This window comes from Siphateles boraxobius, unplaced genomic scaffold (assembly GCF_051911475.1).
Source record: "Siphateles boraxobius isolate OS27281-9 unplaced genomic scaffold, OSU_SipBor_1 12, whole genome shotgun sequence".
In the NCBI taxonomy this organism is placed as follows: Eukaryota; Metazoa; Chordata; class Actinopteri; order Cypriniformes; family Leuciscidae; genus Siphateles; species Siphateles boraxobius.
The window spans coordinates 18,355,982-18,382,268 of record NW_027508722.1 but is presented as its reverse complement, the minus strand read 5'-3'; the positions used below and the strand labels follow the sequence as shown (position 1 = coordinate 18,382,268).

Below are 26,287 nucleotides of genomic sequence, written 5' to 3'. Positions count from 1 at the left end.
ACCTTTTTTCAGATTATTTTGAGCTAAGAACCGCATTTAGTTGAAACGGATACTTTCCACAACAATGCATAAGTACTTACTATCACTTTTGATCAATTGAATGTATCCTTCTGGATTTTAAAGTATTAAATTCTTAAACAACTTGCTGACCCTGAACTGTTTTAATAGTGTACCAGCATTGTATAAATCACTATCATACAACAAACTTAAGAGTACACTAAAACAAAGCTAAGTAGGAAGGAGAACACTATACATGGGAACCTCTGTAACTTCATATTTAGAAGACAATTCTAATAGCTTCCACTACACTGAATCACAATCTGTACATCAGATTCTTTATTTTTCTTTATTTTTTCTCACAAGATAAAGTATGTACATAATGTACAGATCAGCATCTACAAATGGCAGTATTTTCTTTCAGGGCAGAGACATTAGGGCTTTGAGAGGAGGCGCTGTAAAAGAAGAAACAGACACAAGCACAGTCCTGTCGGAATACTTACTGCCAAGCACTGACCAAATATAAACCAATCGCAACATTGCATTATAGTACACAATACAGGAAAGAGGAGGGAGACAGAAGAACATGCAGAAAGAATAACAGATGGCTGGAAAAATAAAGATGAGGTGAGGCAAAAAGTCAATGGATAAAGTTGAAAATGTAAGAACACTTACAGAGGCAACTCTAAGTACAACAAAAAATATGAACTAAAAGATCTGATGCAGAGGAAAGAAGTTAAAGAAACAATGTTTTAGGAAGAGGACAGGCAACATCTGAAGAGAGAGATGAGACCATTAGTAATACTGCTGTGAAAATATTACATAACTACAACAGCAAGGGCTAAAAATACATTTCATGAAGAAAAAAAAAAAAAGAGTAGCATCAATTGAGATTAACATTGCTTTGGACAATCTGTAAGTAATATTCATTATGGACAGTCGATAACCATTATCATTAGAAACGGCAGTTAACTTTAAAGACCTGAGGACATTAAGGATTTTTCGAACCTGTTGCTTGGATATCTAAAGTTTACATAAGGGTATAAAATGACTATAACTATCTGTATGTCCAGGCATGTGCAGTATGCAATTCTACAGCTTATATTAACCATCAGAATCATGTTCAGTCCACAAACAAAACAAAATGTCAGTAAAGAACTGCAAAAGAAAAATATAAAAGAAAAACTAAATCAGTAAACTAAAAATATAGTAAAAAAAGAAGAAAAAAGCAATGTTAAGAATAGACAAAAGACACACCTGAACATACAGCAGCAATTATACCAAACACTATATGGAGCCAATCCTGAAATACAATCCATTCATAATCTTTAGACTGACATTGTTCTTTTCTTTTTTTTTATAGAAATTTTGATATTGGCATAAAAGAAAAGAAAAACATTGCAAATTGAAAGCAAGCACTCGTTAGAATGACAATTGCATTAGACACCAACAGGCACAATGAAGAATCAATTGACTGATGTCTGGGTGTCTCAATGGCCAGTTTCCAGTGTGCCTCTGGATTAGTTTTGCCCTCATCTTTTCATCTCTTGCTTTGCTCCGATTGTGCATGACTGCAAGAAGAGAGAGAATTTGGTAATAAAGGAGTGCAGGAGGAGAGAGGAGAACAAGGGGTGGGAGGGGTTGAAGGTTGAGAGGGAGAGGAGAGCAAAGTCAGTGTGGCAACAAGTAGCAAATGTTTCATTTACAATGTACAACCAAATACAAACATCCAAACAGAATGATGCCCTAGGTCGTCAAAATGAACTTAAAAAAGAAAAGAAAAACATTAACCAAACTTCAATATACGGCAGTCTTCAGTACTAATTTGACCTCAAAATCACATCAGTGAGGACATGTTACAATTTAAAGGATCAATGTCTTTGGAAGAAAAAAAAAAAATCAACAAACAGCATGTGTTAAAATTGTGCTTAAACCAAATATTTGTCTTGTTGTTGGATACTTTGGTGTCTAACAAGTGACAATTATTAAAGGTATGAACACAAGAAAAGCTGAATAAGGAAAAGAGGAAGAACAACAAAACAGGAAGGAAGGCATGGAGTTAAAATAAAGAAATAAATACAGGAGACAATTAACTGCCTGGGAATATTAAATAATAATCAACAAGGGAAATATTTGGCATTATATTGTCAATTTATGAATCCCTGACTCCTTCACAAGTGTGGATTGTAAGAGATTTACTCTATAACATGTAATTTAATTTGTCTAGGGGAGCAATTTTTTTTTACAATATTATAATGGGAAACTTTACTTATTTTAACTAAACCTCATATCAGTGTGCACATGCTTACCACCCATTATATTTAAACTTTAAAAACTGCCAACAAAATTACTGTATAAATCAAAATTACACTTACCATTGTACAAACGGAAATAAACTAATAAACCAAAGTACTATAAGAGAAAAATAAATGTCACTTTGCACATTATTTGCATGAAAACATATGTACATATTTTACAGACGAGATGTTAGGGAAGCTTTCTGCTCATAGTGGCCTTGAGCACATCTTGCTAAAGCACACGTATTTCAGACCCAAGCCTTATCCATGCTGGATGAATGTTAATCACATTTAATAAATCTGATTACTTCAACAGTAAAAATGCTAAAAAGCTCCTCTCATTTGCAGTGAAAGTGATGTTTGGGTTATGACTCCAATGAAACCATTTTAAAGCAGTCTATTAGAGATCAAGGAGCATTAGATGAACTTTGTAAAACTTTGAATTGGTACAACTTTTTTTTTTGACTATAAAGCATTTACGTTTCAAACGGCTAGATTAAGACCATGATGCCATATGAATCTCTGAGATTTACAACTGCACCACAGTAATATCCATGTAAAATGAGCAGATATATTAGATTTTTTTCATACAGATCTTTTGGTGCCAATCTTGCAGATAAAGGGTGCAACAGGGTTCAGTATTAGGCCCGTTTCAAAATGAGATGACAAATTCACAACCTGCCAGCAGGGTTAAAAGACATCAAGCCAAGCATGTGGTTCAACAGAGGGAACACCTCAACCCAAGCTGAATGAAGATCCACCACGCTTTTTCAAAACATCAAGTCCTTCTTACCAGCCATTACCAGTAGATGTGGCCGCAGCTTAAGGAGCCATACAAACCCATGCGTTGCCAAACCCCAGAAGGACAGTGGATGCCCTTGCAGGAATTCGGTGGCGAGTGGAGAGAAGACAGGATACGACCGCCATCTTGCTGTGAGGGAAAACTGATCTTGCTTTTCCTTCTGAATGAAAGAACTTGGTCAGGCTGACTGCATGTTGGGCGTAGAGACCTTCTATGCTGGGTGGTGCTTGAGGGGACTTGGCTCTTCAGTGGCTGGTGGTCAAACTTAGTGGTTAATGAATCCCCTAGGTTGACCTGGATGACTGTAAAACGGTTGACCCTATTCCGATCACAGCTGGGGGGGGAAGTAAAAGACTTTGAGTCACTGAGCTGTGCTTCCTGGGTGTCGAGGAACGATTAGCATGATATCTATGACTAATGAGGCCCAGCTTCTTGAGTGTTGAACGCCATGTGTGGAAGAGGAAACTGTGGGAAGTGGGGGCAGAACTGGTGATGGTACGAAAATACGGCCTAATCTGCATTTCTGAAGGTGATCTTGTTATAACTCAGTCCAAATATTATAGGCTATCGGCATTTTGATCCTAGAGATGAAGTGAGGAAGGAGATCTAATGGAGTGCCTCCACCACTGACTTACTGAAGACATCTCAGGCAAAGAGAAAGATAGGGCATACAAACCATCCTCTTCTTGCTTGAAGGATTGCACTTGGTTTTAAAGTCCATTAAAGATGACAAAAATCTTGGTCAAGGATCCGTTGCCTTCACACAGACTTGAGCTGGTACGCTGTTGGTGGGAACTGGCTCACGTTATATACAGCATTAACTGTGATGATATCAGGTCTTGAGCTTTGTGGCTGTTTGCTTGAGAGGAAAGAAACATGAGAACACACAACACTGTTAGCTTGAAAATGCTTTTTGAGCTCTATGACGTGGGACCTGACATGACCTGACCTCATTAGATCTTTCCCCTGCGTTTCATTTTTCTTTTGGTGTAATGGATAATCTACAAGTATTTGGTCGCCTGATACTTCACTAAATGGGCTGTATGAATAGGCTATACTGGGTCTTGAAATGGCACCTAAGTCTGTATATGGATGTCAACTGTCCATCACTCTACAAGAGTTAAAAAAATCTGAGATATATCTCATATATATGATCAGCTCTAGACTCTGAATGTGTGTCTATTATGCAGATATTTGGTCCCTTATCTACAGTCTTTATAAGCTCTATAAGTGTAAATCCTCTGGTCACCCACAACCCTTTCCCCCAAACTACGAGGTTGTAAGACAGGCTGAGCTAACTTTACAGTCTATTTTGCTTGGGTCAGAGGGGGTGAATGTAACCCCAAGCCCTGTTAGAAATGCTAAACATGAGTCTAAATCTGGGAAGGCCAAGCTGGACTGCACATACTCCACCGGCACAAAGGGCCTAAACCTGCAGCAGAGAAGGGAAAACAAGACGGAAAACTTTAGACTTCAAATAATCAATAGCATCATTTTTTAATCAATCTCCCTGGCATCTGTACTCACGTTTTAAAAATGGCCCTCAGTGCTAGATTTCTTTCACGCTCCACAAACTTGTCTATTAGATAAGCAGCCATGCGTGGAGCTTTCCGATAGAGTTTGAAGAACCGGTGGAAGTTTCCAAGAGCCCAGGCAGTACGGAGCTCAAGAGCATGAGCTACACATGGATCAGCACGGAGCTCAGGGGTCAGGTACACAAGCTCGGTGGTCAAGTCTATGATAAACGTAGCAAGGGCAATCAAAATTGGAGTGCAAAATAGTGAGAATAAAACCTTAAACTAGAGATTAAACAGAAAAGGCAATTTATACCTCCAGAGTTCTTAGTAAAGATGAAGTAGATAAGTCTGTAGGAAGTGAATTCTCCAATGTTGTCCGATGGGCAGTCTTTATACAGTGCCTTCAGTTGGGTCTGGCACTGGTTGAACTCCTCATGGTCACCCTGATAACAATCGAAATGTGCGTTTAGTCCAAAAAGAATAAAAGTGCCTTTTAATCAGAGCTGACTTTACATCACATACCTTTTCCAGAGCAATGCGAGCATGAGTCTCATATACCTCCACGGTGAAGTCTGTACGCACACCTTGAACCTGAATGACACAAGATTTCAAGATAAGACACTACATGAGAAAATGGTAAGGCAGGTAATTAGTACTAGTAAGCGTAACTCACAGTGAGATCTTGTCGTATTGACTTCATTTGTTCACATGCATACACATAATCCTGATTGGTTTTCCAATGAGTTTTCACCGCAATCAGGGACTTTCGCAACACCTGAAACAAGAAAATATTCAAAACAAATCTTCAATGAAAACTGCTTAATTGATTTTATTTGACCACTTAAATATAAAAAATGAAACAGTATGAAACTGTGTCATACATTAAAATAAAATACAAAAGTAGTCAGGGGTAACACAATAAAGACCGAAGACTTATTTCCATTGTGGTCCCTAATTTACCAACTACAGACCACTTTTGAGTAAAACCCACGAATAAGACACACAGAATACAGTGTTAACCACAGAACTATACCCATTAAACAGATCCCTAAAGAAAAGCAACCCTTTGTGAAACACTCACAGATACAGGTCTGACAGTTGCAGGGTCAGGAGCACATGTGAGGCGCAGATAGATTTTGGTGATGTCCTGGCAGGTGCCGACTATGGGGCATTCATCCCAACTCAAACCCTCCTGGGTGCCATTGGGGAGGTCAAAAACATTGATGTTTAACACCAGGGGCTCAGTGCGTAATTTAGTGTGGAAGCGTGCTGCACGGCTCTGCTTCTTTGCTTCACGATTCGGGTCGTGAAAGTCAAGGCCTGCGTTACCACCTTTCCGCTTTTTACCAATTCCACTCGTTAGGTCTTCCATATTCCTGATAGAAGTCAAAGGAGAAGGTAATGAGGCTACTTGTAATTCCCTAAAGTTAAAAACGTGTTAATGGCATTCAATTTTGGTGTACAAACAATGACATCTCACCTCCGCCCTCTGTTTGCTTTGCCTCTTCCTCTGCCTCTTTCTCCCACACCTCTGCCTCGCTCCCTTTCTGCCCCACGGCCTCGGCCACCTTTTTGTTGCCGCCGGGACAATGGGAGGCGAGGATCACTTGACATGCTGCTATCTGATTGGGAACCAGAATCACTGCAGAAGGAAGACAGTCACCATTCAAATTCTGCTGATCTCCAATTTCTATCATAATTCAAGTGATGATTCAAAGTAGGGCTGTCACTAATGATTATTTTGGTAATAAAGTAATTAGTCAATTATTTTGATGATTAATCAGATAGTTTTTGTTGTAATAAAAATAGATCCAAGCATCAAATGCAAGTAATCATATTACATAACACTACATAAATAATATAAACAAACTACACTACGTATCAAATGCTTGCAGAGGACGCCAACAGCCAGGCTGCATTTCCCAAAAGCATCGTAAGCCTAAGTTGATCGTAAAACAATTGACACCAATTGTCTCTACATTCAACTTAAGCTTACGATGCTTTTGGGAAACGCATCCCTGGTGATTGTTATTTCACTTGTTTAATTTTGACAAAACAACATTTCATTCAAATGTCCACTTAAAGGGATAATTAATATGGGCCCATGATTTACTCACCCTGAAGCCATCCTAGGTGTTTATGACATTCTTCTTTCAAATGAATACAATCGGAGTTATATAAAACAATGTCCTGGTTCTTCCAAGCTTCATAATGGAAGTGAATGGCTGTATGTCTTCGGAAGTCCATCAAAGCGCATCCATTCATTATTAAAGTGCTCAATGTGTCTCCGGGGGTTAATAAAGGCCTTCTGAAGGGACGCGATGCATTTGTAAGAAAAATATTCATATCTAAAACTTTATGGACTAAAATAACTAGCTTCCGTCAGACGGGCGTACACATCGATTTATGCAAAAAAAGTAACCCCTTGAACTTGACGCATAACGTAATGACGGAAGCGGTTGCCCAGCCCTGTTTGTTTGAAGAGGCATCAATTGCCATTATTACGTTGTGTGTCAATAATGAATAGATCCGCTTTGATGGATTTCCAAAGACATACAGTCCTTCACTGCCATTATAAAGCTTGGAAGAGCCAGGATATTTTTTAATATAACTCTGATTGTATTCATCTGAAAGAAGAACGTCATACACCTGGGATGGCTTCAAAGTTAGTAAACCATGGGCTAATTTTCATTTTTGGGTGAACTATCGCTTTAATCTTTAACGATCTTTCTATCGCCACTTCTTTACGATAGAAATGCTTCAGAGAGTGTTTTAGGGCTGTAGCTATTGTTATTATTTTAGTAATCAGGTATTCTGATTATTCCATTGAATAATCAATTAATTGGATAAAAAATTGTGGTAAAATAGATCATAAATAAAAGATAAATAAAAATAGATCCAAGTGAACAACAGCCTTTAAAATCACTTAAAAATACAAATAGGTAACACTTTACAATATGGTTCATTAGTTAACTACCTTAGTATACTAAGAATGAACAATATTTCTACAGCATTTATAAATCTTAGTTAATATTAATTTCAACATTTACTACTACATTATTAAAATCAAAGGTTGTATTTGTTAACATTAATGTACTGTGAACTAACATGAACAAAAAATGAAACTAACATTAACAAAGATTAATAAATAGTTACAAATGTATTGTTTATTGTTAGTTCATGTTGTTTAATACATTAAATTATGTTAACTAATGAACCTTATTGTAAAGTGTTACCTAAATATATAATAACAAGCAATAATTATTTGTTCAAATAAAGTATCAAAGTAATCAAAGGTCTTATTGAACGACGCTGTTAAAATACACCATGTAAAATAAATGGATATAAACTAATATAAACATAACTTATGTACATTACGTAAAAAAAAATGTCCAGAGAGCGCCAACGGCTTGGTTACACTAAGGCATGATCAAATCCTTTAGTATTGGCCAAACAAAATTTTATTCAAATGTCAACTTAATCTTTGATATTTGGTCACTTTTGTATGATAGAAATGCAACAGCTGCTGTAATTTCTTGAACAAGAAGATGTGCACGTCAAAACATGCAAACTCAGTGCAAGGGTTAAACTTTATTTTGAAACTGCGATGAACAATATATTTTATATATTTCATAATATTTCAGAAAGACATTTATATATTCTGCTGTGTTGGCGTAGATTTACAAATGTGTTGCGCTACGAATCTTGTGAGTCGGAAACTCAGAGATGGAGTTTGAGAAACCCGAGACGCTGACACGCATATAAATGATGACAGTGCAACTATCAAACAGGCGTCAGAGGTTTTGCGTTCCAGCACATGCGGAAAACTGAGTATGTGTGGAGCGTTTATTGTGAACGGAGCTGAGGTACTTTTAACAATCTGTACGCATGTAAATAATTAAAGGTTCGTGCTTCTCTGTGGGAAAAAAACCCTGATTCGCAGCCTTTGTGATTTCATGATAGCGCTATGCTATATTATGATTGTAAATGGTTTTAAATAGATCGCGTAGCCTTAGAAAACGGTGTAATAATGTGATTCATGGATTCTTGTCTGTGAAATGCGCCACTTCCGGTATTTTGCCGGTTACTCGACACAGGTAAATTGTAATCGAGGATCTTTTTAAATCGAGTACTCGACTTGAATCGAGGAATCTTTACAGCCCTAGAGTGTTTAAACTTTTATTTTGAAATAAAGGAGAATACACCAGTATGTTTCTAAATATGTGAATTGTTCAGTGTTGGTGTAAATTTATAAGTGATTTACGCTAAATAATCTGGTGAAATGTTGCACGTTGCTTTCCCAGATGAACGTTATAAGCAACCCAAAATCACAGCATATGCAGAGATGGAATTTGTTAACAGAGATGCTAAGACGCACTCCAATCATGTAAATGAAAACAGCACAACACTTCGCTAAGAAACTAAACACGTCAAGACTTTATGTAACCTGCACGCATGCAAATAAAGTGTTGCGTATTACTCTGAAACCTGCAGCACATATTCTTATTTAATCGCAGACTTTTTAATTTCACAATAGCACCATGCTACATTATGATTTTTAAATGGTTTGAAATATATCATGCAGCCTTATAAAATGGTATAATACTGAAGTTAATGAATCCTCGTCCTGGTCTCATTCCGGTATTTTGCCGGTTAATTGACACGGGTAAACTGCAAAAAAATTGTTTTAAGTGTTAGTATTAGATTAAGTAACTTTGCAACCCTGCACATTACCTGCGGTGATGTCTACTCCTGTCCCTGTGTCGGTTGTGAGGGGATGGGGATCGTGATGAGGAGTGGGACGAGCTGGAGGAGGGGCTTCTTTGAGAAAAGACATTTCTGTAGTTACCCAGCCTGGCCCCCGCCCTGCCACGGGTGGCTCCACCTCTCCCAATAGCATTCTCCTGAGAGCGTTGAGGAACCACCTCCCAGCGAGACTGCTTTTGCTTCAGGCTGATAAAAAAAAGCAGCAGCATTGTTTAGTCCCAATTTATAAAAAAAAAAAAAAAAAATTTATACACCATGTGAATAACAAAAGTTATATTTAACAAAAAATACAAGACAAGACTCAAGTAAGATAAAGTTTCTAAAATACATTTCAGGTGATCATTTAAATACATCAGTTAAACATATCTACATAAAAATGTTGTCGATTCACATTAAAAACAGTCTAGTCAGGGATTAATGCAAAAAATATCTTTTGATATTTTATTAACGGCCAAACCCCATTCCACAACCCGTCACACACCCAGTGTGAAGTTTTTTTCTTCTTGTAATTAGGAGTATAGGGAGTACACGCATTACCTTCACAAATAAAATACTCAAAAGAACATTTGCCTTTAAAGAAATGCTATTTTGAACCGTGTTTCTATTATTTATACACTTTTATGAAATTTCAATGTTTTCAATCTAATGCTTTCACAAGACTTCTCTTTGTGATGTAGTCATACAAATAATTAACCATATGCATAACTTTAAAAAGTTTTTATTTCTCAAATAATAAAAGCCAACAGAGCTTTTGCTGACAATGTGAGCTAATATCACAAACTATATATATTATTTATTTATAATGGCTAGGGTTAAAAACATAATGTTATTTTTTAATTCCATCTATGTTAATTATATGAAAAGTGAACACCATGAGCAGGGTCGTACGCAGGGTTTTATAAATACAGAGGTCCTTGCTAAAGGGATCTTGCTAGGGGGGCTCGGGGACATGCATCCTCAACAGAAAATGTTGATTGTCCTCATCTACACATGTGCATTTTAAGGTGTTTGAAGGTAAAAAAAAGAAAAAGAAAAAAACAGCAGTAGCATGAATTATTTGTCAAGGAGATTCTTAAACATGAGAATCAGTTTAAATCCAACACTACAAAATGTAAATGCAGTATTTTTATGCTTATTGTTGACAAAACACAATCACATATTCGAAACAGGAATGACCTTAAATTAGAAATGATTCAAGGATTATTTTGCATAGATGTTAAATTTCAATCAAATGCCAAATGCAATACTTCTATATCCAGAGGCAAATGAGCAATTTATATGAGCATCAAAGATTAGTTTCAGCAACTTGTTTTTTCCTTAATTAATCAATGTTTTGGACTGAAGGGGGTGGATTGGAATCCACTGCTGCTTCAATGTATATGTAATGATTGATTATAATTAAGGTATTAATCAATATTTTTCCTTCTAAATATCAAATGAGTTGAAAGATTTCTCTGAAGATTTTACTTTGTTATAAAAGTTACCAGTGTGATTACTGAAATGTTCTTTTCATGTATTCTTTAATGTCAGTATTCGATATCTGAATGCAGTAACAGTCCTTTGCTTATTTAGCCCGGATTCCAGAAATAAAATAGGGACTTGTTTTGTGTTTGAGAAAGGTCTTCAAACGTGTTAAAACGCATAGGGATCTATAGTTTAAGAGACCATTTCTCAGTTAAAGCCTATATTTTACATTTAGACTAAAGTATAGCTCTCCTTGAGAGAAAGAACGCACTATCGATGTTTTGAGACATCTCTCCGTTTATAGTTAGTTATACTTTGGACTCTCCTGTTTATAGTTAGAGCCTGGCCAAATCCAATGTTGGAAAAGCTGTTGTGTGTGTGTTAGTCTTCTTGGTTAAAGGATAAGGAACCACTGGCATTATTGGAGATTGACTGAGTTGTTGTTCGGGACAGGCTGGCACCCAGCAACCCAAATCTGTGACCTGGAAGGTCACGACGTGCCTAACTTCAGGGTCCGAGTGTCTGCTGCATAATCGATGGAGATATGCGTCCGTCTATCTGCATATTTCTGGAAAATTACTGTTTATCTATTCCTTAGCCAATCAGAATCATTCAACCTGTCAGCAATGACGTACCTTATGGTGCTATGGTAATTATGGTAACTACCAAAAGCCGACGTGGAAAATGCACCCCCTCATGTGGTATTTTTCAGCTCGTAGAATATTTTGATGCACGAGTTGCCGAGACGAGATAACCTTTGACCTTTTCAAAATGGCGGAGAGCAACGCGAGAGTCGTGAATGGTAAAAATATGTACTATTCATGATCTAGAAAATATACAGCATATTTTTTACCGTTTGAGTTGTGATAAATCATCTTCTTGGTGTAGCAGATGACTTAAGGGTCATGAAACCCTAAACCAAATTTTCTGAGATTTTAACAGAGGTATGTGTGTTGAACACCATTGAAGACAATGTTAGCATCTGTTAGTTTTAACAGTAGGGTGAAAATGGTGAAATTTTAGTTTTTCCCCGCTATTTTCGTCTTCCGGGTTTAAAATCTTCATCGCAGGCTGTGACGTGGCAGAGCACAGTGTAGTGCGTTGATGACTCATCGGTCTCATAATTATTAATGAGACACTGTCTCTTAATTATTCATGACACCACGTGGATCTTTCCACAGACATGTCAAACTGTGATTTTGCGTAGTAAAGGAGAGAGAAAATCATGGGACGCAAAATTTTCGTGGTGCAAAAGTCAAAGTGGGTTGTATATATTTCCCCGCGATGCTGCCAGGGCCAGACTCTGGCTCCGGGCGGTTGGTTGGCCATCAACCATGGACACTTCTAATACGTGTGCCGCAAACATTTTACCCGAGAGAGCTTCGAGAACTGGAGAATGGTGGACTTTGGCCTTGTCGATGACCAATGCAAGTTACGTCTTGCGAGTAATGCGGTACCAAGTCCTACTTTTCTATCCCTTCAGAGGTAGGCTATGTGTGTGTCTAAAATGTAACCCTGGTCATTTTACTTGCCTTTTGTTAAATAAGCTGTCGTTATGAACATTTTAGATATTTCGATAATATATAAATTGTATGCTTAATGCGAGAGACTTGTGAATGTGTAGTGTTGACGTGGGGGCCGGGCAACACCGTGTGGGTGTGTGTGTGTGTACGTGCAGGCAGGCGAGCCTGCGAAATGATTCGGGGTCAGAGAGAGAAGCGGTAGGATGTGTTTTTGGACGAACGACTGAAAACTCTGAAATTATTGTTCATTATTGATCGTACATTGTACAGAGGTCAAAATTATTGTTCAAATACGATAATTATCGTACATCTGGCAACACTGCTGGCTGATGACAGTTCCCACTCTCCCCTGCCGTGACACACCCACTCCCTCCCTTCTTCTCACAGCCATCCACGCCCATTTAAGTTGCATTTTTCAAAAAGATTGTGAGCTAGACTTGAGCTGAAAGAGGGGGGTTTCATGACCCTTTAAGCAATCTAAAATAGTTTTAGCTAAATAACAGGTCTGGATCTCCATCTTTTTACCACATTACGACAACAAAAGCACTTGAACGCAACACACTGGTAAATACCAGTTCACAAGTGGAAAATATCATTTTCCATAGCACGTGAACACACCATTAGACCTTGGAAATGGTATAACTGCTGTGATCTTTGTAAGCGGGGCGGCCTACGAACTCCTGTGTGAGTCTTGAAGCTGATTTCTGCTGATGAAACGGCAAACTATCTTCAGTAAATCTTTTCTTTAATTTATTATAATTCTGCCTATGGGTCTTCATTCTTCATATCTGGTTCTGGGTCTTTGACTGTAAATCCCCTGACAGGACTAATCTGTTAATTTAATGGTTCAATTACTCATAAAGACAGTCACTTGTCACCACCTACTGGCGTAATGATGCAAGTTGCGCAAACACAGACAAGGCGAAATAATACAGGGAAAACTCCCAGTGCTGATACTGGTGAAATATAACACATTCAAGGACCATATACAAATACTGATATTTATACATTACTACTATTATGGAATTATATTTAAAGGTGCTTGTGTTAAATTGAGCTTATATTTTCAGACATGTCAGACATGATTTTGACCATTTAATAAAATGTTGTATTGTATAAAGCCTTTCTTTCAAGTGAATTTCATTTTGTATAAATTATATCTTAATTTTAATCAATGTTCAATCAACCAATTGCCTAGATTTAATAAATGAGAAGCAAATATAGCAGACAATATAATCAGGACATGGAGGCGCCGGCGCGATATTGCATTGCACGTGAACTGGAACATGCCTCATAAATGAACCGAAACTCAGCTCATAGTACTTCACAGGCATGATGATATATAGCCTATTACATTTGGACATTTTGGTGTAATTATATTTATTAAAAGTGTAGAATACTTTCCAAACAGTTACATATAGTATTATAAATTCAAACATAAATGATATAAAAAAACAAACATTAGAATAAAGGAGTGAACACGGAGCAGTTTTTCCATTAGCGGGTATGGAAAACCCGGAGTGGATCAGGAGCGGAGTGATAAAGAGGGGAGAGAGAGGAACGTGCTTTCGCTCCAATCCAGGCTTTGATCACATCCCCCTCAGCAGGGTGAACACACTTCATCCTTCCTTAATATAGAGAACTATTCAAACTAAAATTAAGATTAAAAAACATTAGATTAATTAGCTGCGCAGTACTTGGTAGCCTTGTCCGCCTAAATGAATTAATAAACAAAAAACTAATAGGCTATTTGCAGTATATTAAATAGTTTTTTTTAACCTAATTATTTTGCACTGAAATGACACACTATCGCTCTGACAGCGTTGCATCACGTGCATCTGCGCAATATCATAGCCTATGATTCCCGAAAATAGTACTATGTCAACTAATGATCTGTGCACAAGAACTGTTGAGGAATATGCAACATAATTTAGACAATTGTTTTTGTCATATGTTATAATAACTGACAGACACTATAATTTCAGCCGCTATGTGCATGTCCTAGCACAGAGCGAGACTGAAGCTCAGCTTCGCAGCTGAGACCCGAATAGACTATTAACTTAAAGCTTTTACACTTAAACACACAGGGCACGTCCACTTTAATAAATAAATAAAAAGTAATAATAATTTAAAAAAAGACAATTCCTTCCGTGATATTATTTTTGCATTTGGATGATAGAGGAGGCTTAACATCCAGCGTGCTCTGGGGAATGCTACCGTCGTGGGCGGGTGCGCCTGCAGTTATAAAACGATTAGACTAAAACATTGAAATATGCCAATTCTGATATGTTTATATAGCCTACTCAAAACAGACAGGGCACTACCGTTTTTAGGTGATAAGCCATGTTTGTAGTCTAGCTGTGAAATGCAAACTGTTACTTGCAAATTTTGCATTCAACTTTTTTTCCATTATCTATTTTTTTTTTTTTAAATGCTGCCACACTGCCTATGTCTTAGACATGGTAAAGGAGGACTGACTGTAAATTAAACGCTCACGATTAATTAAATATTCAGCAAACTACCAGACCAAGGCCTTCTAGTACTTTCTTCAATCTGTCTCCAGTGGCTTGGGCTAATCCAAAAACAGTGAAAACAAGGGGGTGTTCTGAAGACAGACTGTTACCTGTGAAACAGGGGTGCTCTGAAAACACCCCCATTGGCAATTAGTGCTTTCCACCTGATGAAATTAACATGGCAAAAAATCGACCAATCAGATTTTTGGCCAATCCAGAACGTATCGACCAATAAATCGGCTAGTCGACTGGGAAATTACAGCCCTAAAATCTTGAATAACCAAAACGGCACCTAATAAAATAATTTGATCATACCTAGATTTGAAATTACTAAAGAAATCTTCTTATACTAGAATTTATTTCATATGTTTAGTGCCAATAGTTAAGTAGCTTGAAAAGACACTGAAAAGAGATCTGAACAAGCCATTTATAGAATGAGGAATGCTGAACTGAACAAAAAGATGCAACTCACTCTGGCAGCGGTTCTCTGGTCCAATCGATGGTATAAGCTGAGCCATCCTGTAGTCTGGACTGCAGAAGGTCTTTCAGTACTTTTTCTGTACGATCCTTATCCTCTTCAGATTCACAGGCAGTGAAGCAACGCTGTACATACTCTTTCATGGCCTGTGGCCAGTCCTGAGGCCTTCAAGAACCACCCCAAAAAAAGTTGGTTTTCGTTTTCATTGACGTTTTACATTAAATTAATATTACTGAGCTTATATGGGGGATAAAATGCATTAAATTTAGCACAGCTCTAATGATCTGTTTAATCTAGAAAATGTGATCAGTTGCAACTGGGACAAGCATGTTCCAACCAGCCTTTTAATTTTAAATATTAGCCAGTATGCTTACCGAGTTTGGGAACATCCAGCTGAAGTTGTAGATGTTGCCACAACAGACCCAGGAGATTGGTTTGTTGCATTAAGGGGTCCCAATCCAGGGGCCTGCTCAGCTGAAGGGAAGTTTTGACTGGACATGACGTACGGGCGCTTTTGTATGTTAAATTTTACAGCACCTGCTCCAGGAGCCTCTGTTAAAACAAAACAAAACAAAAAAAACATTAGGAGGATATACTTAAAATGGCATGTTTAGCACACATAAGCTAACAGAGACACATACGTTTCATGCGCTGCCACAGCTGCTGTCCACCTTTGTTCATATTGCTAATATTAGGCTTCTTAGAATCCACCATGCCTGCACCTCCATATGGGCCTTGTCCTGGAGCCTGCTGCTGAGGGGGCTGATATGCAGGTGCTGGGTAACCCTGGTACCCTGGCCGAATCTGCCCAGGATTATAGCCCCGCATCATGGGGTTGGAATCTGTAGGGCTGTATGGCAGGGTACCATTGGGGCTGTAGGGGGTCTGGGATGGTGGAAGAGGGTACTGGGCATTGGGTGGAGGAGGTATAGGGGGTGGAGGAGGAGGTGGGGGCTGGTCAGTGGATTTAGGACTCTGAGGGGGAGGTTGAGGGGTTGCAGGAGGAGGGGGCTGGGATGGATAGCTGGAGGACTGATCTTCTGCCATAGGCATGCCAGTGGTCTGAATGAGAGACAAAGGGAGAATAAATGAATTACTTGAACCTTACACAACTAGTTGATCTACATTTGGCCAGCAGAAGCTCACGATGATATATAAAAGTATATACCTGTCCAGTGGGCGTAGTGGTTGTCTGGTACCCTGGAACACCATACTGTCCTGGAGGATATGATCCTCCATACTGGAGGAGTGAAAAAAAAATAATAATATTGGAAACTGCACAAAAAGAAACAGCTGTAATGCTTTAAAGTGGGGCGAAGTGGCAGGTTTATTATAATTAAAGTGCTTCTATTATGGTTTTTCGAATATTACCTGTATGTTCTGTTCAAAATCGACCGTTACCTATACCAGCGCAGTTTTTTTTAAAAATCAAGTAGAATTTCTATAACTCTGTGTGTTGAACTGATAATCACTCTTTTGTGTGTTGAACTGATAATCACTCTTTTGTGTGTTAAACAAATCTTTTTAATACAGACAACTTCATTATAAAGAAAAACAACAAATCAAAAAAAATATGATCATAACCTATGACAAAAATTCTATTATAAACTAGATTAGTGGATAACTCAGCAGTAAAATTTAGTCTAGAAAAAACACAAGTGCACAATAATTGTATAAAATCTGAACAGTTAGTGAAAAAATACATTATTTAGTGGGGAACAAATAAAGAGACAATAAGTGTAGCACTAAATCTGGTAAAACATTACACATTGCTCTTTGTATTGTTGTAAAATACATTCATGAAAAACAAGATCAATAGTCTACTATAAAAGTAAGACATATTTTAAATGTATAGCACAAATGTTTAATGAGGCAGCAACATATGATAGATAGGACAGAACTAAACAACAAAAGAACAAAGAACAAGAACAAAAAAGGCTATTAATAATCTTCCATTGCGCAAAAGTATTATGATATGATTATGAAAGGCTGCAATACAGTGCGGCACAAAGCGCTTATGCGCATCCCGAACGCCGAATGATGTGCTTGAAGCAACAGAGTACGCGCATCGAGTCCACATTGAAAAGTTCAAAGCACAAACGAAAGAGATAATGATGCATATTGTATTATACAGTATCTATCTATGCAATAGTTTATTAAGCCTTTTCTTTTAACAGTTTTAAATTTCAGTTACTGTGTGCGTGAAGACTTATAATGCTCTCCAGTGTTGTGATCAAACAGACACACAGTAGAAACGAACATGATTGAGGTACAGCAATACAGTCCAGCAAGATAAAGTCATTTTATGCGAAACCATAGGGCTTTATCTACAGATCAAGTATAATAATATTAACATTAAATCATCTTGGAGAGTTTCATCGTTGACTGTCGTAACCGAACGCGACGCGCTGTTTGAACGATGAATGGACAATGACTGACAGCCGCATGTAAACAAACTACAAAGGTGTAAAGTCGAAAGTGCACGCTAAATTAATTTATTGTCTCCCAAAAGAAAATTGACTCTGAACCACCTAAATGAGTCATCAGGAATTCCATTCTTACTTCTGTGCCCCGCATACGTAACGTGGTAACATTTGCCTAACGCCCGCCTATGGTCTTCATTGGCTGTCCGCGAACAACGTCTACTTTGACCCGTTCTTGGCGCAAATACAAATATACTGTATACAGGTACATGCTGTAAGAATATGAAGGGATGCATTTTTTTTTACCGGAGGCATGGAGTAGTAGTAGTTATAGGGATATGGGTAACCAGCATACTGTTGTTGGTTCTGTTGATACCACTGCTGATAGTACTGCTGCTGCTGCTGTTGTTGCTGCATTGTAGTGGAGTCTGTAACTGTCGCCTGATACTGTCCAACCTAACAAATAATAGAAAAAGAAACAGAATCAACCATTTAACCACACAACACAAAATGGGCATACACAGTTTATGCAACTATAAAAAAGGGAACATATCTATTTGTGTGTGTATACATATATATATAGAAAACACTAACTTGTTGAGTGGTGCGATTGGTTGGTGAAGTCTTGGTTGAGTTCTGACTTTTAGTAATGGAGGCTAGAGCCTGTCGGGCTTTTTCCCATTCCGGGTTCTCATGGACTGGGCCCTCTCCACCTGAATTACTACCATACGGCCTGTGAAAGACAATGCATGTTCAAGTTTAGGTTATACCATATCTAGATGGTTACAGTACATTTTTAGGCATCTACACAAGACTCTGACTCAAGCAAAACATGGAGATCACATACAAATAAAAAATGACTGTAGCAGCAACCAGTTCATAACATTATAATATATGTACACTTCAAATCTGTAATACAGTCATGCATATTTTGTTAACAGTTATCCATACTACGCCTAGCTTACATTATTAATGCCACAAAAGTGTGTTGGTACAAGTCATAAAGGTAAGACAACAATCTAGACCGGCAAGCCAGGAATTAGGCCTCTAATAGACCTTATTCAGAGCAGCGCCATGACACTTATGAAAGCGAGGCTGTGAGGAATAGACTTACCGTGTTTTCAAAGGCATCCGCTGTAAAAAGCTGTATAAAGCTCTTAGATCACTTAAACTTTTCCACAGCTCATACGGTCGGGAGTTTTTTTTTTGTCAACTGAAATTTCTTGGAAAGATATTTTTGCAGTGTTTCGTCAACAACACAATCCAAACACACAGATTAAATAACAGTACAACAACCCACGGAGGAGATATAGGCTAACGTACGTCTATCCCTCACAGCCTCGCTTCCATTCCCGTTAAAAATCAAAGATGGCGCTGATGTGAATAAAGTCTATAACGTTACACAGGCCAAACGTAAATTAGACAATTTCTAGTCAACTTCTAATGTGGACGAGATTTTCAAATATAATTTAAACTTGAAATGACATTTTCAACCAATAACTAAGTCGTAAGTGATTGTGAAACAATATAATTCCCTATATAATGTTACTTAGAAAGAGCGAAGCGGATATCAGGCTACGCATATTTACACTCATTTACGTTACCTCGTAACTTATATGTTTAACGTTACTAATGCCTTCCATTTATAAAAAGCAACCGTTTAACAGACAAAATGGTGTGGCGAACGACATATATAATGATGGTAAGGATTTGTAATGTGTAGAAATCTTACCAACTCGATGAAGGGGCTTGCTGTGCCGACTTCGCCGCCATTTGGCCAGAGCTAGCTACTGTTAGCTCGTCCGAAAATTATACGCAAATATGAGAAAAATAATAGTTCTAACGTTTGATATAGGATATCTTGTAGGGAATCGCGTACAAAAGCTGCTTATTATTGGTTTACCGAAGACCTTAAACAAACCAAGTTTCAGTTGATATTAGGAATATACTGGAGCCCATATCAACTAACGTTACTTCGTTGAACTCGATGGTTGAATGTCAACACCTCTAACAAAATGGCTGGACATCATGATGATGATGATGGCGACGCCGGAAATTCTGCCAGCTCCTCTCATTGGACGACAGAATGTTCTGCACATGACACAGAGAAGGCAAATGTTTGGCATGTCTAACATAATAAAACAATACAGAATAAATTGAAATTGAGACTCAATTCTGATCAGTCCGATATATATATATATATATATATATATATATATATATATATATATATATATATATATATATATATGGAATGTTTATAGAAAATATTTTACTTTATATATATATATAAGTAAAATATTTTCCATATACATTAGCAGCCCCAATATTTATTCTATACAGTACAATACAGATCATTAAAAACATGGTTCACAATTCACACAATATAGACATTTTATAGACACAATTGTAGAACTTTATTCAAAATTTGATACTAACTTGGGGATACCTGTAGAACAGTGGTTTTCAACCAGTGGGCCTCAACAAACTTCTGACAACTTCTGAGGGGACCTCAAGATGACTTAAACCAAAAAAAAGATTAAAACAAGCCTTAAAATAAGCTAAAACAACTATAAAAACAAGATATTTATTAGAATTGTGTTATTGTTTTTTATAACGAATATGCTTTGGGTGGGGGTGGGCCCTTTAAATGTTGTTGTGGACAATGAAGGGGTCTTAAAGCCAAAAGGTTGAGATCGAGATCCACTATTGTAGAACGATGCATTGCTCCTTCATGTATCACCCTAGAATAGATGTAATTGTTTGCATCACTTTCGGGGGTCAGTCTGTAATGACTGTATGGACTGTTAGTGCCACTGCATAATGAAGCCCAACCATTGGTCAGATACAAGTATTGGTGTATACAACTGTAACGTTATATTGTATAGTTGTGTTCTAGCCACAGTCTATGGTTCTAGCCTACTTTTGTCTCTTTGTTTTCGCCGGTTTTAATGGGCGTAGTTAACTATTTATTAATAGTAAAACTATTTATGTATTTATCTATCTGCTAAAAAGACAATTAGGAAGTTAATAACGAATGTAACTCTTAAAACTGTTCAAGAGATAAATTGTCTCTGTCCTGGGTTGCAACCAGAGTCACATGATGGTTTTGCCTAGAAAAGAACACGTCAGACACGTAACACAGAAACACTGTTAGTAGAGCTCTCCTCATTGGCCTAATTATGCTTTATTTTGATTGGTTCCGCTGACCAAGGGGTACACGTGAGCGATAGCTCAATTTGGCCAATAGAAGCACTGTCAACACATTTAAATCCCGCCTTCTCTTTCCTCTAAATGGCTAGACGTTATGTCAGTCTATTTATATAATTCTCATTGGTTACTTTACAGAATGAGGCGGTACATTATTTGTTGTTTTAGTGGGAGAAGTGGGCCAGTCGACATCTTCAACATAGAAGGCGAATTGTAATATAAAGTTATTGATTTTTGGAAAGCAACATAATTACTGCGCTGATACGGGCATCTGATCTTCGTCCAAGCGGGGAATACGGGCGTTACATTTGACTTCTTCCTGAATTTATCAGTAACGTTAGCTGTCCAAGGTATGTTTTGTGTGTTTACCGCAATGATCAGTACACACAGTTTAATGTGGATAAGGTTAACGTAGTTTCATGGTGGAAACGGTCGTGGATTTGTGGTGGATCAAAGTTTCAGACACCAACCCGCGGTAAACCCGCATTAAGTTCACTTTGTTCCTATTTGTACGGAATAGCAGGTCATATCATATCATATCATATCATGTCATATCATATCATGTGAGCTCGCCGCCTTACGTCATCAGCAGTTGTTATGGGCGCAGTTATCTCATAGTATCATGTACTTTCTGACGGTAGCAGATTATTATTGTTTATGAGTGTTAATAGTGAGTGTTTCAGGAGCAGGCAGTATTATGGAGGACATGTTTTCGCATTGCAGCACTCTGTGGCACCTCGTCTTCTTCGCAACACCATCAAGAATCACAACTAACAAGCGTGTTGGCTTCTTATTATTACTACATAATACGACGATAGTGAATAACTACCATATGCATATACCATGGTATTTACAAGTAAGAACATGTAATTACCATGGTGCAAGTCCGAAACATTTAGTAAACATACTGTAATACATGTTTGTGAGCAATAAAGTGCATAAATGAAGCTATTTAGAGCACAGAAAAAAGACACAGGTCAGTCATTTTTGGCATACATGATCATCTGCTAGTATTGGATGCATTTTCTTTTGCACACTCAGCTATTCAGATGTCAGAGTAAATAGGAATGCAAAAATGTCAAATCCGAGTATTTAATTTCTGTTGTAATTGAAGGGTGTGCATGTCTGTATTATGTAATGTTCCTCTGCAGGGCACAAGTGGATGGTTGAGTAAATCTAAACAAAACTAACTAGTCTGCCCTGTTCCACAGTAATAAAAGATTCTGAAGCATTTTCCATAACCTTCAATGAAACCACAGAACATTCTGTAAAGTTACGGACGATGAACTAATGCAGACAATGTGTAACTTTGACTTTTCTATGTCATAGTCCTTTATAGTTAGATATCATTAAAATGTTTTATTTTTATTAAAGTCAGCATAAAATGGAAATTACAATAGTCTTTTCTTTCCTATTATGATGCATATCCATGTAAAACTTGTAAAAAAAATTAGGGCAGGACTTGATTTTGTCGGTTGGGAATTGATTGGATCGTTGGATGCTAGTGGTTTGCTTTTTCTGTGATGTCATGTGAGTGACAGTTTTGCCCCGTCCTCACGCCAATGAACACGTCATCAGTGAAGAAAAAGAGAAGTTTCTGGAAGTTGGAGGAGAATTATTTAGATTAAAGATTTTGATGGGAACAGAATTTAAAAAAAAATAATGATGTTCATGAATAAATAATTTAATCATTAATTAATACTGCAATATTTCATTAGCAAGAATTATCCATTTTTATTTCATGGTGACTTTAAAAAAATCTAGCATTTGTATTGTGTTAGGATTGTAGAAAATGTACACATGGTTTGAATTTTAATATATGGCAGAAGTATATGTGAACAACATCTGCACTGAGGGCAAAGAAGAGGAAGATCCCGTGGTGGGGTGGCACAAGAATGACCAGAGGATTTGAAGATAAACAATTTGTTACTTCTAGTGTATATGACTGACTGATTCAGAGAATAAATATGCTTTATTAATGATCATATGCAGATCTGACAGTGTGTTTATTTCTGCCCATGTTTGAATGAGAATAACTAATCAGGCAGATGAATTCATGTATCAAATGAGGAAGCCTGAAATGTTTTGTTAGTTATATTTTAATGTTGATGTTATTGTTCATGTGTGTTTGGCCCTCAGATGTCTAGCCAGTATCAGCGAAGTGTTCCACTAGAGATCAGGAGAGCGGAGGGGGAGAGAGTCCGTGCCAAACATCCGGATAAAATTCCAGTAAGTTTCATGGTTGGAAATCATAATAACAAACAATAATAGATTTCAGTTACATTATCAGGACGGTTCAAAGCTTTAAAGGGATACTTCACCCAAAAATGGTCATTTACTCACCCTCATGTTGTTCCAAACTTGTATTTCTGTCTTCTGGTGCACAAAAGAAGTTTTGAAGAATGTTGGTAACCAAACAGTTTTGGGGACCATTTACTTCCATTGTATGGACAAGAAAATACTGAGGCATTTCTTAAAATATCTTCTTTTATGTTTAACGGAAGAAAGGCATGCAGGTTTGGAATGTCATGAGAGACGACAGAGTTTTCAACTAATACTATATTGCTCTAAAAGTAAGGTTTTTGGAGAGTTGTATATATTTATTTGTTTGTTTGTTTCCTTAGATAATTGTAGAGAGAGCTGCAAGGTCACGAGCTCCTGAACTTGACAAAAAGAAATACCTTGTTCCTTCAGACCTCACAGGTGACATCTCTTATTTCATACATGCCCTCAACATTATGCACTGCCCAGACAAAAAAGAAGTAGCCGTTTGGATTAAAATAGGCAAATGCTTAAGAGTCAATGATTGGATCATTATTGCAGTGATTATTATGTTTCTAGCATGTTATACTGTATGTTTGGCAACAGTTCTTCTAACCCTAATTGATGGAGTATGTAGATTTTCATTTCTTAAACAACCATGTAGGAAGACACATCATGGCCATATTTCAGGAATGACAATGTCAAGATTCAACAGGCTCAAATTGTGAAAGAATGGTTTGGAGGAAGCATGAAGAATTATTTTCACACATGAGTCCAGAGCTTGAAATCATCGAAAGTCTTTGGGATGTGCTGGAGTAAACTATTCTGAGTGCTCGACTCTTGAACCTTCAATACAACATCTTGACCAAAAATTGATGCACCTCTTGATGGAAATAACATCACAACATTTATTTCCATCAAGTGGTGTCCTCCTATATGGTTGCTTAAGAAATGAAAAGCTACACTCTCCATCACAACTGTTGTCAAATATAGAACATGCTAGAAATAATAATCATGCAATAATGATCCAAACATTGACTCTTAAGCATTTCCCTATTTAAATCCAAACAGCTGATTTGTTTTAGTTTTTTTGGCAAGGCAGTGTATTACATAATTCCTGTAAATTTACAGGGGAATTCAACTCATGATTGTCCATCAGCATTGTGTAATGATATGCCAGTATATTAAGGCCTTTAAATTTTTTGAGACTCTTTTTGACCCTGAACTTCCCTATTCCAGACTCTTTGAGGAAGAAATGAAACCATTTACAAAGTTAACAAGTTTTGATCTAACTGGCATTCTCTCGACTTTCTCTTCCAGTCGGCCAGCTCTGCTTCCTGATAAGACAGCGGGTGTCTATGAGGCCGGAAGAAGCGCTCTTCTTTTTCGTTAAAAACTCCCTTCCTCCATCCAGCTCCCCGCTGTCTGCAGTGTATGAGGTAACTCAAGCACCCCTCTTCACCATTGCCGAGTAAGATACTCAACTTTATTAGCAAAGGGTGTTCATTGCAGAAAGGATCTAGTGTTTCTAGGAGTCTGAAGCTGGATCTAGCGCAGCAGTAAACTGTTAATAAACAATAAATCACCAACACTCAGGAGATCAAGCTAACACGTAGGTGAAACACAAACACTGAGGACAGACAACGGAGAACAAAAACTGAGGGCTATAAATACACAGGGAAAACAAAAGGAACTAAATAAAATGCGTGTGACACTGGAACAACTAAACGGAACATAATCCTGACCTTCATAAAATTCTAAATACATTTCTTTAAAATCATATAATGGCCTTGAATATAGAATGTTCTTTTTAATTGGTACATGATCAATAATTAAAGTCATGAATAAAAAAATAAAAGGCAATATAGTTAAAAGTATATATACACTACCATTTAAAAATTGGTCTTTTTTTAGGATCGGAATGATTTATTGAAGAATTCTTTAATCCTCACCAAGGCTGCATTTATTCAATCAAAAATAAATTGAAACGGTAATATGCTGAAATATTACTTCAATTAAAAAGATCTGTTTTCCGTCTTAATATATATATATTTTTTTTAAATTTCCGCATCATTACTACAAGTCTTAGTGTCTCATGATCCATCAGAAATAATTCTAATATGCTGACTTGCCGCTCAAGAAACAGTTCTTACTATTATCAATCAACATTGATAATAGTATTTTTTTTAAAGAATGGCATTTATTTGAAATAGAATGTTTTTGTTACTGTGTAAAAGTATTTACTGTTACTTTTGATCCATTTAATGTGTCACTGCTGAATAAGAGTATACATTTCTTTAAATTGACCCTAAACTCATGAACTGTTACAATTATAATAAGATTTAAAAATATGATTTCTCATCTAAATTGACCACCTCTGTCTGTTTTTAGGAACACCAGGAGGAAGACCTGTTCCTGTACATGACATACAGTAATGAGAGTGTTTACGGTGCTTGAGATGGAGGAAGAAAGAAGAGAGAGAAAGATGATACATTATTTTACCACTATTATCCCGCATTCAATACATTGTACCCACAGGGGTAGGTATTGTTCAAAATGGGGACTAAAGGGTGCTGTTTGCATTTATCAGTATTTGAGGGGAAACTAATATGTTTCTTTAAACAGATTCTTGGCAATAAAGTATTGGGACTTGAGAATTGAGAGACACTAAAGAGAAAAAGAGAAAATGGATGGTCAAAACAGAGATAAACTTAAAACGCAGTAGTAGAGTAAGCAAGTATTGATTTCTCTTTCTCTCCCAGGAGCGCATCATTTGTATGTAATGCAAATAGGTTTTTGTTCTTTTGTTTTGTTTTTTGTAAAGTATTATCAATAACTTTTGTGCATATAATAAAAATCTTTAAAATATTTTAGCCTCTTTCTTTTCTATGAGTCTGTGCATAATGTTTAAAGCATTTGTTTCAGTACAGATTTCATTCATTCTTGTCCACTATTAATCCTATTCAGCAATTTTTAGACATATTTAACACTTAAACTTAGAAGGTTTAAAGAGGCACTAGCGGCTCGTGTTTTA

At 37.1% G+C, this 26,287-nt stretch overlaps 2 protein-coding genes across 3 annotated transcripts; one reads left to right on the top strand and one right to left on the bottom strand.

Annotated features, from left to right (window-relative positions):
- Positions 1-321: 321 nt before the first annotated feature.
- leng8 (leukocyte receptor cluster (LRC) member 8) lies at positions 322-19,841 on the bottom strand. 2 transcript variants are annotated; one of them, XM_077209810.1, is made up of 16 exons: positions 19,514-19,793; positions 18,896-19,003; positions 18,376-18,514; positions 18,088-18,237; positions 16,527-16,598; positions 16,000-16,420; positions 15,733-15,910; positions 15,353-15,523; positions 9,348-9,566; positions 6,094-6,255; positions 5,695-5,989; positions 5,287-5,388; positions 5,136-5,204; positions 4,927-5,056; positions 4,624-4,831; positions 322-4,528 (listed from the first exon to the last, which is right to left on the bottom strand). In XM_077209810.1, exons 2-16 carry the CDS (start codon positions 18,910-18,912, stop codon positions 4,366-4,368), a joined length of 2,496 nt encoding a protein of 831 aa, XP_077065925.1. In that variant the 5' UTR covers positions 18,913-19,003; positions 19,514-19,793; the 3' UTR covers positions 322-4,365. The 2 variants fall into 2 exon arrangements, with proteins under 2 accessions (XP_077065925.1, XP_077065924.1); XM_077209809.1 differs by lacking the exon at positions 18,896-19,003 and having other exon boundaries at positions 19,514-19,841.
- A 1,296-nt stretch (positions 19,842-21,137) lies between these two features.
- On the top strand, positions 21,138-26,121 carry LOC143719676 (gamma-aminobutyric acid receptor-associated protein-like 1). Its single transcript, XM_077209807.1, has 5 exons — positions 21,138-21,341; positions 23,131-23,220; positions 23,616-23,694; positions 24,574-24,692; positions 25,645-26,121. The coding sequence occupies exons 2-5, from the start codon at positions 23,131-23,133 to the stop codon at positions 25,708-25,710; spliced, it is 354 nt and encodes a 117-aa protein (XP_077065922.1). The 5' UTR covers positions 21,138-21,341; the 3' UTR covers positions 25,711-26,121.
- Positions 26,122-26,287: the final 166 nt, after the last annotated feature.